This window comes from Phacochoerus africanus, chromosome 12 (assembly GCF_016906955.1).
Source record: "Phacochoerus africanus isolate WHEZ1 chromosome 12, ROS_Pafr_v1, whole genome shotgun sequence".
NCBI classification, from domain to species: Eukaryota; Metazoa; Chordata; class Mammalia; order Artiodactyla; family Suidae; genus Phacochoerus; species Phacochoerus africanus.
Genome location: NC_062555.1, coordinates 18,929,694 through 18,949,144, shown reverse-complemented (window position 1 = coordinate 18,949,144; position 19,451 = coordinate 18,929,694). Strand labels below are relative to the sequence as shown.

General features: G+C 44.8%; 1 protein-coding gene across 1 annotated transcript in view; it reads right to left on the bottom strand.

The window, feature by feature from the left end:
• Positions 1 to 66: 66 nt before the first annotated feature.
• The window catches only part of DNAH14 (dynein axonemal heavy chain 14), a 319,091-nt gene continuing 299,706 nt past the window's right edge, over positions 67 to 19,451 (bottom strand). The window contains 7 exon segments of the mRNA XM_047754627.1: positions 67 to 429; positions 1,009 to 1,155; positions 5,428 to 5,591; positions 8,804 to 8,943; positions 10,393 to 10,505; positions 15,916 to 16,112; positions 17,415 to 17,568. Coding sequence (XP_047610583.1) covers positions 214 to 429; positions 1,009 to 1,155; positions 5,428 to 5,591; positions 8,804 to 8,943; positions 10,393 to 10,505; positions 15,916 to 16,112; positions 17,415 to 17,568 — 1,131 coding nt within the window. The 3' untranslated portion in view covers positions 67 to 213.

Genomic DNA, 19,451 nt, shown 5'->3' with positions numbered 1-19,451 from the left:
ATCCTCCTGGACACTACTTGGGTTTGTAACCTGCTGAGTCAGAGCATGAACTCCCATAGCTTGAGGTTTTCATGTGCAGGAGGAAGGAAGGGATGGCATCATCCAGTCTGGCTGAACCCACAGATGTTTTCATGAGGATGCGGCCTACACGTGAATGTCTTCAAAGATGAAATTCTGGTTAGAGTCAGAAATGACATGGTTGGTTATGGAAATTTATTTTTCATCCTTCTCACACAGCAATGCAACCTGCAGTGTGATCCAGTGACTAGGAGGTTTCTTTGTGGATAAATACACAGATGTTAAAAAGTTTGAGGCTAGGCCAGCAGTTGTCCAGGTCCTTGACCTTTCAGGTGTCTGGTAGACTGGGCATTCAAAGGTGTAGAGTTCGGACTCCGTCTGCTCGGGAGCATTTGGACTTTCAGTAGAAATCTAAAAAAAACCAAAAAAATCCAACAGTCAACTTGCATAGCTCAAGCAAACCAATGATTCATATTTTATTTTAGATTTGGGAAATTTGCTACAAATGGAATACATTTAACATTAGGTGGTTATGTTACTGCATATGGAAGTTATGCCTGGATAATTTAATTTTTTTTGTCTTTTTTTAGGGTTGCACCTGTAGCATATGGAGGTTCCCAGCCTAGGGGTCGTTATCAGAGCCTCAGCTGCTAGCCTACACCACAGCCACAGCAAGGTGGATTCTGAGCCATGTTGGCAACCTACACCACAGCTCGTGGCAAGGCCGGATCCTTAACCCACTGAGCAAGGGCAGGGATCAAACCTGCAAGCTCATGGTTTGTTAACCACTGAGCCATGACGGGAAGTTCGTTATAGCATCTATGTTAGATTTTAGCAATATTTTGTGCTCTTTTACATGTTTGCTGTCTAAAGCATATCATCCAATTTCCCTAGTTAAATAATAAAGAACGAAGAGTACAAGGAATGGTTTGTATTACGGAGGGAAAGCTCAGGGGCTTATGACTAAACGATACACATTTAAGTGGTTACCTTTGTTGGCAAGAAGTGTATTTCAGGAAAATCACAACATATCTCACAAGGCAGCGAGTCTTCCAGTATTTTTTCTTCATGATTCCACCTTGCCCCCTCAATGAATAAACCAAAGATGTGAACTCCATTGTTTGTGGGGTCCATGCCCTACGATCAAAGAGAGGTGGTGTCAGTGGGGCCCAGGTGAGATGTTTTCTTTGATAGAAGCTGCATCTGGAGGAAGGTCAGGGAGAAGGCCAGAGAGGAGGTAGTGCACTCCCCCAAAGTAGTCAGCCCCACCACAACAGAAAGGCCCATGTGGTCCACCTAGGGTGCACCCCTAAGCATAGAGAGCTAGTGCTCAGATGGGAGTGTGCAGCTGGGCCCTATAGGATGTCTGCTATTTAATGCCACTTCTCCAAGAACAAAAAACATAATCAACCTGCCAAATACATAGAAATTAACATGCAGAAAGGCAAAATGAGCAGACAGAGGAATATGTTCCAAATGAAAGAACAAAACCCCAGAAAAAGAACTAAGTGACATGGAGAGGAAAATGTAGTGGGGAGGATTAAAAATGCAGGGTTGTTAGAATGCATGTGAACTTAAGAAATCATCAACTTTATATATATCACTATAGTAATTACAAACCCAAAACAGAAGGAAATCCACCATAACACTAAAATAGTCAAACCCGAGAGAGGGAAAGAAAAAAAAAAGACTGCAAAACAACAAAGTGGCAATAAGTACACACCTGAAAATAATTACTTTAAATGTAAATGGACTAAATGGTCCAATCAAAAGACAGAGTAGCTGGAGAATAAAAATCAAGACCCATGTACATATTGCCTACAAGAGCTCACTTCAGATCTAAAGACACAGACTGGAAGTGAGAGGATATAAAAAGGTATTCCATCCAGATGGAAATGAAAAGAGAGCTGATGTAGCAATACTTATATCAGACAAAAGAGAATTTAAAATAAAGACTGTAACAATTGACAAAGAAGGGCATGACATAATGACAAAAGGATCACTCCAATAAGAAGATATAACAACTGTAAATATGTATGTACCCAGTATAGAATCCCCTAAATCAGAGAGCAAAGAGTAACAAACTTAAAAGGGAGAAATTGACAGTAAAACAATAACGGTAGGGACTCTAGTACTCGACTACATCAATGGACAGCTCATCCAGACGGAAAACCAATAAGGAAACACTAGCCTTAAACAAGGAATCTGAGCAGATGGATGTAATAGCTATTTATAGACCATCCCATACAAAAGCAGTAGAATACACATTCTTTTCAAGTGCACATGGAACATTCTTCAGGACAGACCACATGCTGGGCCACAAAACAAATCTGAGAAAATTTAAGAAGACTGCAGTCATGTCAAGCATTTTTCCTACCATAATACTGAGAGACTAGAAACCAAGTACCAAGAAAAAACCCTGCAAGACACAAACATGTGGAGGCTAAACAACAGGCCATATGTGAGGCTAATTAACCAATGGGTAACTGAAGAAACCAGAGGAAATTAAAAAATACCTTGAGACAAATGAAAATGGAAACACAACAACTAAAATCTATAGGACATCACAAAAGCAGTTCTAAGAGAGATGTTTATAGTGATACAAGTCTACTTCAGAAAATGAGAAAAAATCTCAAACAGACTAACCTTAAACTTAAAGGATCTAGAAAAAAACCCAAACACAAAGTTAGCAATAGGAAAGAAATAATAAATGTCAGAGCAGAAATAAATGAAATAGAGACTAAACAATAGAAAAGGTCAATGAAACTAAGAGCTAATTCTTTGAAAAATACCACAACATCAATAAACATTTAGCCATTCTCACCAAGAAAAAACGAGTTCCCACTGTGGTGCAGTGGAAATGAATCCAACTAGGAACCATGAGGTTGCAGGCTGGATCCCTGGCCTTGCTCAGTGGGTTAAGGATCCGGCGTTGCCGTGAACTGTGGTGTAGGTTGCAGATGCGGCTCAGATCTGGCATTGCTGTGGCTCTGGCGTAGGCTGGCGGCAATAGCTCTGATTAGATTCCTAGCCTGGGAACCTCCACATGCCGCAGGTGTGGCCCTAAAGAGACAAAAAGACCAAAAAAAAAAAAAAGGAAACAATGAGAGAGGGCCCAAATAAAATCAGAAATGAAAGAGAAGTTACAAATGACACCACAGAGGAATTCCCACTGTGGTGCAATGGGATTGGTGGCATCTTTTTGGAGCGCTAGGATGCAGGTTTGATCCCTGGCCTGGCACAGTGGGTTAAGGATCTGGCGTTGCCACTGTTGCAGTGTAGGTCACAACTGCAGCTCAGATTTAACCCCTGGCCTGGGAACTCCATATGTTGTGGGGTGGCCAAAAAATAAAAACACAAAACAAATGACACTACAGAAATACCAAGTATCATAATAGAGTACTGTGAATAATCACATGCCAGTAAAATGGACAATCTAGAAGAAAGGGATAGATTTCTAGAAATGTACAATCTCCCAAGACTGAGTCAGGAAGAAACAGAAAATATGAACAGACCGATTACCAGTAATGAAACTGAATCAGAAATCAAAACCTCCCAACGAACAGAAGTCCAAGACCAGAAGGCTTCACGGGAGAATTCTACTGGACATTAAAGAAGGATGGTTCAGTATCTAGCTGGCTTGCCGACTGTTAATCAGCCATAAAAAAGAATAAAATCCTACCATTTGCAATAACATGGATGGACCTAGAGGGTATTATGCTAAATGAAATAAGTCAGGCAGAGAAAGACAATTACTATGATTTCACACATATATGTAAAGACGAATACTGTGTGATTTCACCTATATGGAATTTAAAAAACCAAATGAACAAACATAATAAAACAGAAACAGACTCATGGGTACAGACATACAGGTGGTTGCCAGAGGTGAGGGGGGTTAGGATTGAAAATGTTAAAATAAGGTGACTATGCGAAAAGACAACCCACAGAATGGGAGAAAATCTTTGCAAGTGAATCGACTGACAAGGGATTCATCTCCAAAATTTATAAACAACTTCAGCAGCTCCATACCAAAAAAACAAACAACCCCATCAAAAAATGGGCAGAAGATCTAAGCAGACAGTTCTCCAAAGAAACACATGGAAAAGACGTTCAACATCACTCATTAGAGAAATGCAAATCAAAACCACGATGAGGTACCACCTTACACCAGCCAGGATGGCCATCATCAAAAAGTCTACAAACAATAAGGGCTGGAGAGGGTGTGGAGAAAAAGGAACCCTAGTACACTGTTGGTGGGATTGTAAATTGGTGCAACCACTGTGGAAAGCAGTATGGAGATTCCTCAGAAAACTAAACATAAGACTAACATTTGATCCAGCCATCCCACTCCTGGGCATCTATCCAGAGAAAACCAGGACTCGCAAAGACACGGGTACTCAGATGTTCATTGCAGTACTATTTGCAATAGCCAAGACATGCAAACAACCTAAATGTCCATCGACAGAGGAGTGGATCCAGAAGATGTGGTACATATACACAATGGAATATTACTCAGCCATTAAAAAGAACGAAATACCAGCATTTTTAGCAACATGGATGGACCTAGAAACTACCATGCTAAGTGAAGTCAGCCATACAATGAGACACCAACATCAAATGCTTTCACTGACCTGTGGAATCTGAAAAAAGGACACAATGAACTTCTTTGCAGAACAGATGCTGACTCATAGACATTGAAAAACTTATGGTCTCTGGAGGAGACAGTTTGGGGGGTGGGGGGGATGTGCTTGGGCTGTGGGATGGAAATCCCGTGAATTTAGATTGTTATGATCATTATACAACTACAGATGTGATAAATTCATTTGAGTAATAAAAAAAATAAGGTGACTATGTGAGGTCATGAATGGTATTTAGCTCATTGTGGTGGTCATTTCACAATTTATATTTATATGAAACCGTCAGGTTATACACCTTAAATATATGCAATTTTTGTCAATTGTGCTGCAGTAAGTTCAAAAAGAGAAAAAAGATGAATGACAGTTAAAAAAAAAGAATCAGATTTCAGCGTGTTCGAATTTGTCACGTACTTCTACCACTGTGGCAATGTGAAATGCCCACGTCACCTTCAAATTCCCAGCTGGCAATGGGGTAATTATAAATGTAATTAGTAATGGGGTAGTTATAAAGTTCATTTGTTGTATTTATTTAAAGCTTTTATTCCTTTAATCCGTTTAATTTATAATTCTTTCCACCTCTGGGGGAGGTGGTGTGTGATGGCATCTAAGCTTGACAAGGGACTGCGCCATGCTTGTGCTGCCCATCTCGTGCCCGGCATGGGGCCTGGCTCGTGGTGCATGAGGCATAAAGGTTTGCTGAGGGAATGACTGATGGACTGATTGAATGAATGAAAGATTACTCTTTCCAACCTCTGAAGTACTCGGGTACCTTAAAGGCTCTTCTGACTATGTTGAGTTTCTTCTGGATGATTATGGAGAACTCGTCGTCTTTGAGGTCAGTGGGCTCAGAGATCACGTGGTGGGTAAAAGTGAGGGCGTCTGTAGAGATTCCTTGGGCCCTTCCATAGTCTTGGAGAACCGAGATGAGAAAGGCTTTGGAGAAAAACAAATACCAACAAGGTCCTTGTGAGTCTCGGGGATCTGGGCTGGGCACTTCCCAAAGCTTCCCGTGGGGATGAGCAACACTGATGTCTCAAAGGCAGAGAGGGACGGAGAAGAGTCAGGAAATGCAAGCGGTGCGTGTGCGCCTGGGTGGGTGGGAGGAGAGTGGAAATCCAGCCACCTCACTCAGGCCTGGGTGACGGAGGAGCCTGGGCAGCTCCTGAGCCTGCTGGGGAACGCGGGCTGCTTTGTAGGGGCAGTGCTCCTCCCGTATTCAGTCGAGATATAGAGGCGCTATAGAGCCTGGGATCTTACCCACTTTTGACCCCATCTGGGTTGATCCCTCATCTTCCTGGCGATAAACATCGGTCCCAGGGGCAAGGACAAGACCCAAATGTGTCAGAGCCTTGCTCAAGAAGTGACATATGGACATGGGGAAAAGGAGGCTCTCTTTATTCTGGAATCACTAAACTGCTTGTGGTCATTTTGGTCATTTTTTCCCTTGGTTGCAGGGAGAAAGGCTGTGTGCAGCAGAAAAAAAAAAAATGAGGCCAAGATATAGTGGAAATGGAGCTAAGACAGGAGGAGGCAGGCTGAAAGGGACACAGAGGACCACTGACTCCCTGAATCCAGCCATGCCTGAAGCCAGAACCCCTTGGCTTCCTTTCTACTTTTATGCCCTACGACTTGCTCTCTTTGGCTTAGGAAGGTTTGGACTGCGTTCTGTAGCTTGATACCAAGATCCCTAACACGGCTCTTAACTCTTGCCACCTGCTCCTCTAGTCCATTCTGCACAAATTGCCAGGTGAGTGACTCCATTCTACTTCCGGATCAAGGAATGCCCCTGCCCAGAAGCCGCCACACCAGCGCACACAGAGTGAATCTGAGTTTCCTTAATTTGGTACTTAAAAGCCTGCTGTATCTGGAGGTCTCCTCTCCTCTGCTGTTACCGAAATACCTACTTGGACAGAGCACCTGACCTGGTGTCTTTGCTCCTACCATCTGCCCGGGATGCTCTTTCTCAAATTTCCCTGCTATTCTTCAAGGCCCAAGGAGCCATCTCTACTGGCCCAGCCAGAAGTGACCTCCTCTGTGCCGCTCTCAGAAGGCTGAAGGCTCCAGGAGACAAACCCTGGCTTTTGATGGCCTTTGTGCCCATGGCAGCAGCTGTCACCCTGCGGCCTTGTCTGCGTGCTCCGTGACTGCTGGCCGCACTGCCTCTGTCCAGCCCAGACATGTGTCCCGCGCTCCAGGCCTGTATAACGAACTGCTCAGTGGATGCGGTGTCTATACTCTCCCAGCATCTCAATCCTGTCATGACTCTCCTTTATCAGGTTGCTCCTGCTCCCGAGTTCCCTATTTCAGGAATGACATCAGCATCTTTCCAAGCCAGAAACCTGGGAGTCATGCTTAACTCCTCCCTCCCCCTCCCCCATCCTCTCAAACACGGAGTCCAGCTGGTTCTGCTTCCTGTCCTCCTAGTCAACGACTTCCTTTCTATGCCACTAGCACTGCCCTGTTCCAGGTCCGCACCAAAGCAGAATCCCAGGAGACTGGGACTCAGACTCTCCAATCTACCCCTGCCCTTCTTCCAAGTGCAGCCATCAGACCTGTTGTGTGTGTGTCTCCCGCCCCGGCTGGAGCACAGTCCCCCATGGCCTCCCCACTGCCGGGGGAGGGAGCCAACCTCCTGAGAGACTCACTGGGCCCCTGGGATGCAGCCCATGCTCATCTCTTCAGCTTCCTCCTACCCTATCCTCCCTTTGCGGGCCTGCTCTGGTCATGATGAACATTTGGTTTTTCTAATGTGCTTTTCCTCCTCTCACCTCTGAATGGTATTCTGTCTAATAAGAATACTATTCCCAGTTTAGTGCAATGGTTAAACCTGTGAATTTCAAGTCAGACAGGCTAAGTTCAAATCTTGGCTCTGTCACTTATTAGCTGTGTGACTTTGGACAAATTACTTAACTTCTCTGTGCCAAGGTTTTCTCATCTAAAAATAGGAATAATAGGAGTTCCCATCATGGCTCAGTGGTAATGAACCCAACTATTATCCATGAGGATGAGGGTTCGATTCCTGGCCTTGCTCAGTGGGTCAAGGATCCAGCATTGCCACGAGCTGTGGTGTAGGTCACAGACGCGGCTTGAATCTGGTGTTGCTATGGCTGTGGTGTAGGCCGGTGGCTACAGCTGTGATTCAGTCCCTGGCCTTGGAACCTCCATATGCTGTGGGTACAACCCTAAAAAAACAAAAACAAAAAATAGTGATAATAATAGTAACAACGCCCTAAGATTATCATGAGAATTGAATGACTTAATATATACAAAGTCCCAGAACTGTGCCTGGCACCGGGTAAGTCGTATACTAAGCACCAGAGGTGTTAGTTATACTCCTATTCTGTCCCCGCCTGGATAACACTTAAATGGCAGCAAGCCTCAAGTCTCAGCAGTTATTTCCTTAGTGGCCTTCCCCAACCTTTAGTTTAGATCCCCTTGTTTTATGCTCCAAAAATATTCATTTATTATATTCATTCAGAAAGATCTTCGTTCTTCCTTCAAGTATTAATGAGTTTTTTCGATGCTGAGGGCCACCTGAGGTGCTAGGAATGCAATAGGGAATAAGAACAGACCGAGTTCCTGCCTCTTTGCAGCTCGCAGACTTGTGCTGCCCCTTACAACCCCCTACACCTCTGCCCACACAATACTGCAACGTGTCTGCTTGGCTGGCTGTCTTTCCTGCCGGATGTCTCTGCCAAGCGGGTGGGGCCTAGGACCCAGCAGACATTTATTCATTAATTCCTGTTAAATGAATAAAGGAATGAAATGGCTGAAGAACAGACTCGACCCCCTGGGTAGGTACCCATGTCCAGGAATCCTCCCTTCGAATGCAGGGAGGGGCCTTGGGGAGGGGTCTAGTGTTGCTGGCCTCTGACGTCATAGAATCAATGGCCCAGAGATTCGGAGGTGAGACAGGGCCAGGGTGCAGGTGGGGTCTGATCAGGATGTGGGTCTCCTCTGGTGTGAGGAGGTAGGGGAGGGAGGAGCGAGACTGCTCTAGCGCACGCAAGAGGCCCTGGTACTTGCCGGGCACGGGGGCTGTCGCGGGGGCCTCTCATCCTAGGGGGAGGGCGGGGAGTTTTGGAAAGGGACTGGGGACAGAGGCCTGGGCCAAGCGCAGGGTTGGTCTTGGTTCTCATGCTCACCTTGTGGAAAGAAGAAAGCTGGGAGCCAGTATCGCGCAGGAAATCCTTCAAAGAAGTCATTCTTCTGCCCAGTGGGGTGTCTGGGGTGGTGGCTGGGTGACGGGGCAGGGTGCTTCCAAGTGGTGACGAGTCTCATATACCTAGTGGGAGGCAGAGCACAGGTGGGCGTGGTTAAGGGCATAATACCTGCACATTTTCAGGTGATCTGAGCATTTTCTTCCAGCCCCTCCAAGCTCTCCCCTTTCCTTTTCATCCCAAGCTCTCCCCATCTCTGGACCCTTGTCCTGTATTTAGTGGAAACCAGCTGTGACTTTAAGGCCGCTGAGACCGCAGAGCACTAGAAGGCAATGCATTTGGTAACAAGGGATGTTATTCCAGCAGGAATCCTGGGCTGGGCCTTGTGGGATCTTGGGGATCGCTTTTTAGTTACTGCCTCTTCTCCAAGAGGATAAACGGCACCACTCACTTGCAGTTCAGTGGTGTACAACACAGTTTGGTACAGGCTTTGGAACTAGAGTTTCTGGGTTCGAGTCTCAATACTTCCACTTTTTAGCAGTGAAACCGCGGGCAAGTTACTCCATGTTATTGTCCCTCAGTTTCCTCATCTCTAAGATGCGGGTGATGGTGTTCCCACTGTGGGAACTATACAAACCCGACTAGTATCTGTAAGGATGCAGGTTCCATCCCTGGCCTTGCTCAGTGGCTAAAGGATCCTGCGTTGCCGTGAGCTGTGGCTATGGTGTAGGCCAGCAGCTACAGCTACAGCTCTGATTCGACCCCTAGCCTGGAAACTTCCATATGCCACGGGTGCAGCCCTAAAAAGGCAAAATAAATAAGTAAAATAAAATAACAGCACCTACTCCATATCATACGGTAACTATGAGAACTGAGTTCATACGAATAAAGCACTTAGGAAAATGCTTGACACTGGGTGAGACACTCATCAGTGTGAGCTATTCTCATGCCTTTTAAATTATCTTGTATTACATATTAAACACACTGAAAAATGATATGTAACTCATCTTTCTTCCTTTCTTCTTTCTTTTAGCTTTTTAGGGCCACATACAGGGCATAGGGAGGTTCCCAGGCTAGGGGTCAATTCTGAGCTGCAGCTGCCGGCCTACACCACAGCCACAGCCACGCCAGATCCAAGCTGTGTCTGTGACCTACACCACAGCTCACTGCAGCGAGGGATCCCTGACCCACCGAGCGAGGCCAGAGATTGGACCTTCGTCCTCATGGAGCTAGTTGGGTTCATTTCCGCTGGACCACAACAGGACCTCCTCATTTTTATTTCTTTTCACATTTCTTCATGCTAATGTCCCAAGACACAGTGTAACGGAATAGAAAGAGGAACGTACTAGGTTCTGGTTCCAGCTCTGTCTCCCAGGGCAGAGTGACCTTGGAGGGAACTCTCACCTTCTTAGGTCTCCATTTCCTCCTTCTAAACTGAAAAGAAGAATCCCTCCCTTGCTGAATTCACACGTCGTTGTGAGAACCCAAAGAGGCCAGGCAGTGAAAGCACACTGTAAACTGTTCAGCTCAAAACAAAAACGAGGGAAAGAGTGTGATGCCACCTTCAGACATACCGGTGATGTATCGCCGTGTGAGCCATTTTGGCCCAGGTATTAAAGAAATTCAGTCGCTGGATGAGGTCATTCACCCACGAACCCAGGGGTTTACTTGACTTGTAGGCGTATTTCTGTTGGGATTTAGAAACAGGCACATCATTTTTTAAAGATTTGTCTTTGGGACCATTAAGAACATAGCTGCAAACTTTGGTAACAGACTCGATTGCCAGGGATAAATAACTTGCCAAGATAACGCTATTTTCCCACTGCAAGTATTTAACAAGAAGTCAGAAAACTATTTGCCAGGCAAATCAGCATTATCTTAACGGTGCTTTGGATGAAACCCCCGCAAGATTCCATCGGAGCCAGTCTTCCGTCATCCTTCTCAAGTTCTTAGTCCATCTCCTTTCTTGTCCCCCCACCCACCCCTTTTCCCTACTCTGGGAAGATGGCCTTCACAGGCCATCAGGCATAAGTCATCTCAACTCTCTGGCCGGCCCCTATGCAAAATTCTATAGCTCTCCATCCACTGTCTCTTTTCCTTGAGTCCTGAGTCAAGCCAGTCCCTGTGCTCTGCAAAGCCCTTCTGCAGTATTTTTTCTTTTCTGTAGCTTGAGCTTTCCATTTTCCATCCCTTTATTAGCACACTCTTCTATCTTAAATACATAAACCACCCCACACTCAATCCTACTTGTTTGATCTTCAACAAAATACCAAACTGAATTCAAGAACAAATTCAAACATCATCAACAGTGATCAGGAGTTCCCACTGTGATACAGTGGATTAATGATGTGGCTTGTCTCTGTGGAGGTGCCAGTTTGATCCCTGGCCCAGCACAGTGGGTTAAGGGTCTGGTGTTGCTGCAGCAGTGGTGCAGGTTGCAGCTCTGGCTCGGATTCGATCCCTGGCCTGGGAACTTCCATATGCTATGGGTGTGGCCAAAAAGGGAAAAAACAAAACAAACAAATAATGATCAAGTGGGATTCATCCTTGGGCTGTAAGGATGGTTAAACACATGGAAATCAATAAATGTGATACACTACAACATGAGAATGAAGGATAAAATCCTATAATCACTTCAATAGATGCAAAAATGCATTTGGAAAAGTTCAATAGCTTTTTCATGATAAAACCTCTCTACAAATTATGTATAGAAGGACTGTTTCTCAGCATAATAAAGGCCATAAATGGCAATACAGCTAATATACTCAATGGTGAAAAGTTAAAAGGCTTTTCTCTAAGATCAGGCAAGAAAAAGAAATAAAAGTCATCCAAATTGGAAAGGAAGAAGTAAAATTGTTTCTGTGTTTGCAGAACACATGACATAATATTAAATGAAGAAAATCCTAAGGACTCCACCAAAAAACTGTTAGAATTTATAAATAAATTCAGTAAAGTTGCAAAATACAAAATTAACATACAGAAATCAGTTACATTTCTATACAGTAACAACAAAGTATCTGAATGATAAATCAGGAAAGCAATCTCATTTACAATAGAATCAAAGATACAATCTTGATAAAAAATTCCAATGGCAGTTTTCAGAGAAAACCGAATGCAGAGGTCCCATTGTGGCTCAGCAGGTTAAGGACCTGCTGTTGTTTCTGTGAGGATGCAGCTTCGATCCCTGGCCTCGCCCGGTGGGATAAGGATCCAGCAATGCCACAAGCTGCGGCAAAGGTCACAGATGAGGCTTGGATCTGGTGTTGCCAAGGCTGTGGCATAGGCCACAGCTGTAGCTCCAATTTGACCCCTGGCCCAAGAACTTCCACATGCTACAGGTGCAGCTGTAAAAAGAAAAAAAAAGCTGAATACAAACTGAGATGAAAAATTGAGATGTAGAGTCTGCAAACGTCACACATTTAGAATCGTGTGACCTCAGAGCTTGAAAGGATCTTAGGGATCCTCAACTCCAATACCCTGTTTTACAGATATGGAAGCTGAGCAGCAGAGAGGCCTCACGACTTACTAAGAAAGCTAACTAGTGAAAGGACTGGGATTCACAGGAGTTCAGAGTTGAGTTGGAATACTCTAAGTACAGTTACATACGGCCAGGACAGGGGCATACGTGACACAGTGACAGGAGCTAAACTAGCCAGGGAGAAACATCTGGCTTGGACAGCTGGTGGGGGGGCTGTAGTGCCATTCAGAGAGGCAGTGGGTAGAAAGAGAGGCTGTTTGAGGACAAACGCTAATACCCTGATTTGGACGTGAATCATCCGAATGATGGATTGCTGCAGCTTGTGACAATGCTGGATCCTTATCCCACCGAGTGAGGCCAGGGATCGAAGCTGCATCCTCACAGAAACAACAGCAGGTCCTTAACCTGCTGAGCCACAGTGGGAACTCTGCATTCAGGTTTTTTTTTTGTCTTTTGTTGTTGTTATTGTTGTTGTTGTTGCTATTTCTTGGGCCACTCCCTCGGCATATGGAGGTTCCCAGGCTAGGGGTTGAATCGGAGCTGTAGCCACCGGCCTACGCCAGAGCCACAGCAATGCGGGATCCGAGCCTCGTCTGCAACCTACACCACAGCTCACAGCAACGCCGGATCGTTAACCCACTGAGCAGGGGCAGGGACCGAACCCGCAACCTCATGGTTCCTAGTCGGATTCGTTAACCACTGCGCCACGACGGGAACTCCTGTATTCAGTTTTTAAGTATTATAATTGTCATTACTTTCTCTAACCCCTGTGTTTTCTAGACAGGTTTTAAGAATTACTGAATTTTTAAAGTCGAATATTCTTTAAATCCTATAGTGTGCTACAATTTTCAAAAGTTCCACACACTTGATTTCACATAATCCCATAATAACCCTTTCTCCTCCCACATCCCTAAACTTCCCTCCCTTCTTTCCTCTCCCCACTGGTAACTACTAGTTTGTTCTTGATCTATAAGGCTGGGTTTTTTTGGGTTTTTGTTTAGATTCTACATATGATTTTACACAGTATTTTTCTTTCTCTGTCTTATTTCACTTGCATAATGCCCTCTAAGCCCATTCACATTGCTTCAAAGGACAACATTTCATTCTTTTGCTGGCTAAGTAGTATTCCATTATGTGTGGGTATGTGTATGCACCACAGCTTCTTTAGCCATTCATCTGTTGATGGATACTTAGGTTGCTCCTATACCTTGGCAATTGTAAATAATGCTGCTGTGAACATTTATGATAAGTTTTTGTGTGGATACCTGTTTTAATTTCTCTTGGGAATTTCCCTAGGATTGGAACCGCTGCATCGAGTGATGGCTCTATGGTTAACTCTTCGAGGAACATACAGGTTGTTTTCCAAAACAGCTGCACCATTTTATTGTGAGCAGTCTATCAGGGTTCCAATTTCTCTATATCCTTGCAATATTTACTGTCATTTGAATTTTTTATTTTATCCATCCTGGTGGTTGTAAAATTATATTGCATTGAGGTTCTGGTGCGCATTACTCTCATGAATGACGTTGAGCATCTTTTCTCGGGTCTGCATACATTTTGGTTACAAATAAATGTTAGCAAGTAGGCAAATTCACAAAGATGTAATTCATGAATAATGAGGGCTGACTGCATTTGTGTGGGTCTGCATGTGTGTGACTGCACCATTATTTTTAGCATTACCCTGTGGATGCTTATAGCTCCAGTTCATTCACTTCCATGACTTGTATAGTCTAATGCGTGAACATACCATGCATTTATCCATCCTGCCATGACACATTTGAGTTGCTTTTAGAATTTTACCATTGTCAACAATAATGTTCTGAGTATTTTTGTACATGTCTCTTGATACCCAAGCACAAGTTTTCATACTTTTTATATAGCTGAGGTTATGCTGCATATGCTATTTTGAATCTTTAAAGATTTCTTTATTCACAAAGCAATACGAATTTCTGCAGGTTCATTTTGCTATATCTATGTGTAAGTTAAAAAAGATGTATATTGCTTGGAATTCATTGAACTTCTATCAATTCCTGAAATTCTTAGCTCTAATCCCTTTAATTATTGCCTCTGCTTTATCTTCTCTCTTCCCTCACACCAAACTTCAATTAAACTTATGTGAGACTATTTCAGTTTGCCCTCTGTGAATCTTAATAGCTCTTTCAGAGTTTCCATTCTTAGTCTCTTTGGGCTACATTCTGGGTATGTTCTTAGGGTGGGTGTGTGTGTGTGTGTGTGTGTGTGTGTGTGTGTGTGTGTGTGTGTGTGTGTGTGTGTGTGTGTGTGTGTGTGTGTGTGTTGGGGGGGACACTCTAGAATTTTTTCTGGCCTAAAGAGACAATTTATTGCTAGGGAGCAAGAGGGTCAAAAGAGGCCAGAATTTTGCAGCCAGTACATACTTCACCCCCAACTTTACAAAAGAAACTTTTACAGCCACCAGCCCTCTGCATAAGGGCCATCCCCTCAGCCCCTCATCTGACTATACACAGCTGCCTGGCTCCCTCCAGGCCCTGGTTCACAGCAGGCCTGGGCCTGCAGCCAGCTGACCTTGGAGTTGACCTGAGCCCTGAGCTCTCCTTGGTGCTGAGCACCAGCTGGCCCCTACCAGGCCTGTCCTCTCCTTAGGGACTTGTCCTCAGTCCCATCTCCCTTGATGTACCTCTTGGGGGCCCCAGCGGGAACAGAGTGGGCTGGCTGCTAGCTTTTTTGGCACTTCCAAAATTTTTTTTTGGCCACATCCACATTACATGAAAGTTCCTGGGCCAGGGATTGAACTCATGCCGCAGCAGTAGCCAGAGCCACAGCAGTGACAATGCTGGAACCTTATCCTGCTGAGCCACGAGGGAACTCTGATGGCACTTCCAAAATTTGAACTTGTGTTTCTGGGATCTAAAATATGTGCCTTGGAGATTCCATTGTGGCTCAGTGGTAACGAATCTGACTAGCATCCATGAGGACGCAGGTTCGATCCCTGGCCTTGCTCAGTGGGTTAAGGATTGCTGTGAGCTGTGGTGTAGGTCACAGATGTGGCTTGGATTTGACATTGCTGTGGTGTAGGCCAGTGGCTATAGCTCTGATTCAATCCCTGGCCTGGGAACCTCCATAGGCTGCTGGTGCTGCCCTAAAAAGACCAAAAAAACAAACACACACACACACACAAAATAAAACATATGCCTTTTTATAAACACATGTGTAAGCATGTGTTTTATAGAAGTATACATATATATGTTTTTATAATCATTAAAAATGACATACTGCTCTGAAACTTAAAAAAATTTAACATTAGAGAACTTTTCAGGATGTCAGCACCTAAGTTATTATTTGGATATATCATAATTTATCTAACCAGATTACTATTAATAGTTATTCAAATTTTTTTCAGCTTTATGCTCTTATAAATAACCCTGCCCCAAACACATCTTGCATACATTTAGGTAGAATTGCCAAACTGCCCTCTAAGAGATTTTATGACTATAGACTCATACCAAAAGTAGGCCAGCATCTTTTAACGGCTGCGTAACATGTCATCAGGTGGATATACCATAGGTAACTTACCCCCCTCCCCGGAAACCGGGACTTTTATTTCAATTAAAGAAGTAAATAGGAGAGAATCGTTGCTTACCTGCCACAAGGCTGGCACTCTCGTGCTAAGAAAAGAGTGATATATTTCTTCTAATTCTTGGTTGAGGATGATCTCTCCTTTCACAGCTAGCTGAAGGTCTTTCAGAGATTTATGTACAACACATAATAACTTATCAAATCTCTCAATTTCTTGGATCAAAAAGGTTAGCAAGACACAGTGGATGAAGGGATCATAGCCTGGATTGAAAAAAGAGATAAAATAGTGATACCTTTCAGAGAAGAGATGAAACTTTACATGGACAGACACAGGCTTTGGGAGTTCAAGGAGGTTCCTGTGTCTAGCCCAGGGATTGAAAAATATTAGCTGCAAAAAGCCACTTAGTGACTATTTCCGGCTTTGTGGGCCACACAATCTCTGTCACAACTCAACTCTCCCCCTGTAGACTGGATGCAGGTGAAGACAGTAGGCAAAAAGATAAGCATGGCGGTGTCCCAGTAAAGCTTTATTTGTGATACTCCAATTTGAATTTCATGTAACATTTGTGTGTCACAAAATATGCTTCTTCTTTGGATTGCTTTCAAACATTAAGTAAAAACCATTTTACCACGTAGGCTGTACACAAACAGTGGGCTGGACTTGGCCTCCAAGTGCTAGTGTGCCCACCATGAATCCAGACTTGATTATAGGAACTATTTTCACAGACTACTGATCAACATTTGGCTCCAAAATAAATCTTTTTAAAGGGGTAGATAGGAGTTCCCGTCATGGCTCAGTGGTTAACAAATCCGACTAGGAACCATGAGGTTTTGGGTTCGATCCCTGGCCTTGCTCAGTGGGTTAAGGATCTGGCATTGCTCTGAGCTGTGGTATAGGTCGCAGACGCAGCTTGGATCTGGCATGGCTGTGGCTGTGGTGTAGGCCGGCAGCTGCAGCTCCAAATGGACCCCTAGCCTGGGAACCTCCATATGCCTCGAGTGCGGCCCTAAAAAGACAAAAAGACAAACAACAACAACAATAACAACAAAAACACCAAACTTTAAAGGGGTGGACAATGGATGTTGAAAATTTAACTGGACAAATGACTGCGGGCCGGCGCCTTGGAGCTGGGCCTGGAACCAACTCTGGACAATGGGGTTTGCTCCGTCTCCTCTGGGCCTGCCCTCCCTCCTTTCCTCCCTCCTTCCCTCTAGTTCCTCAGAGTCGTGCCATCTCCCATCAGAGGCCCATACAAACCCCTCTGCCCAAAACGCTCTTCCAGAAAGAAGGCAGCGAGGCAGAAAGAACACAGACCCAGAAGCTCCGTGGAGCCTCTTAAGCTGAGCAGCTCCTTTGGGGTCGCTCCCTTATGACGTCGTCACTGGCCGCCCCGCCGCACTCCTCTGCCCTCATCTCCAGGTGCGGGGAGAGAGGGCGGTGGCAGGGCGTTAGCTGCCCATCTCACGCCAGCCTTTTTACTTCTGTGCGCCCTTCTGTCCTCCTGATGCCAGAGTCCCTTCCCGAGGAGGCTGGAGGGGACGATGTTCATGTCCCACGCTTACCTTTGAGATTTTTACAGAGACACTCCCAAATGGGGCTGAACATGACACACTTCAATGTGCCTGGAGTTCCAGCACATTCTTCTTTCTCCACGGACAGTGGCAGCCGCGTTAGCATGTCAGCTAAAATTTCCATCACCAGCTTATCATCACTTTGCTCACGACTGCGAAAGAAATCAAGAGAATGAGATACAGACCCGTGGACCCCAGGAGGGTCCTCGATTCAGGGCCCACCTGACAGGTACATGCAGCTTCACGGGGCCACCAAACCAGGACAGGGAAACTGCGGAGTTTCATTTTACACATGAGAAAACGACTCAACGCCCTTTAGACATGTGCAAGCGAATAGACCTTTTTGACGTTTTCTCTGAAAAATAGTCATCTGAATGCAGCCTCTGCGGGAAGAAAGTCCCAAGACTGAAACGCAGAGGAGGAGGCACCCAGAGCGATCATAGGCTGGAGGAGCTTTAGAAGGTACTCAGCCGCAGGTCACCTTTCTCTGCGCACACATGGAGCGCTTCTAGGTAACACATTTGCGATGCGACAGGACAGTGGGGGGCGGGGTGGCGTCAGGGTGAGACCACGCAAAGCCACAAACATTTTAAAGCTGGAGGAGCTCTCTGAAATCCTTTACAGATGAGGAAACCAGGGTTCAGAGAGGCAGGACCTCTCTGAACGGCAGACGAGGAGACAGCGGGGCACGTGTCTTTTGAGTTTCCTTTCTCCTTTATAGACTGATGGGAGCTGGTTTTCAGCCAACACCCCAGGTGTCACATGGTCCTTCAAAGTAAGTGATCATCGGATGGTAAAGCCATGTCCTTAGTTGAATAGCGCTGTCTGCCAGCCAGTGACGACTCACATGGAGCAATGCGTTTCCCTACTTTGTTATGCTTGGTTTTGGACTTTAAAGTGGGGTTACTCCGTGGAATTCATCCAAGGTGGCTCTCAAGGACTCAAAACATCAAAAAATTTCAAAAATCAAACTTGTCTTCAAAGTGCAAAGATGTGCTACCACGGAAAACCTTATCTTGATCCTTCAAACCAGGGCCCATGGACAAGTTTCTCAAACTTTTTGAGCCAAGGCAGCAGAATTGCAATAATCATAGCCTCCCCAAATGACCAAAGGCACATTAATACACATATTTGATATGCTTATTAAAAGCATCTCCTTAATAATCATCTAATTTCTTACTGGTGTATTCGTTGAATGCTAAAAGTGTGGAATTAATCTTTGGAAGTGTGGGGCCTGCAGGAAATTCAACCTGATATTCTGGGGTCATACTGGGGGGTTTCCCACCAGCTCTTCTTTCTCTTCACAGGTTTCCTTCTATGTGGAAGATGGTTAGTGAAACGAGAGCCCAGTGGGTGATATCAGAGTTCAATGATCTTATTTTGTGTCAGCAGAATGGCCTGCAAAGATATGACCACATGGCCAAAGCTATTGCCACAATCCAATCAGATGTCAGTTTTCTTTTTTTTTTCTTTTTAGGGCTGCACCTGAGGCATACAGAAGTTTTGAGGCTAGGGGTCTAATCAGAGCTCCAGCTGCTGGCCTACACCACAGCCACAGCAATGCTGGATCCAAGCTGCATTTGTGATCTACACCACAGCTCATGGCAATGCTGGATCCTTAACCCACTGAGCAGTGCCAGGGATCGAACCTGCGTCCTCATGGGTGCTAGTCAGATTCATGGGGTTAAGGATCTGGTGTTGCTGAGGTATATGTTGAGCTGTGGTATATGTCGCAGGCAAGGCTCAGATTGTGCGTTGCTGTGGCGTGGCGTAGGCTAGAGGCTACAGCTCCGATTCGACACCTAGCCTCAGAACCTCCATATGCTGTAGTGTGGCCCTAAAAAGACAAAAAACAAAAAAAACTTCAGAGATCAGCTTGTGACTCTAATTTTAAACAGATAATTGAGAAATTGATTTAAGTTGATGATTTTAAGTTGAAATCCAGCTAAATTGATATAACATTGGAAAACATGAGAAAATTTAAGATTCATCATATTTATTTGTTCAACTATTATAAGAATTTCTAAA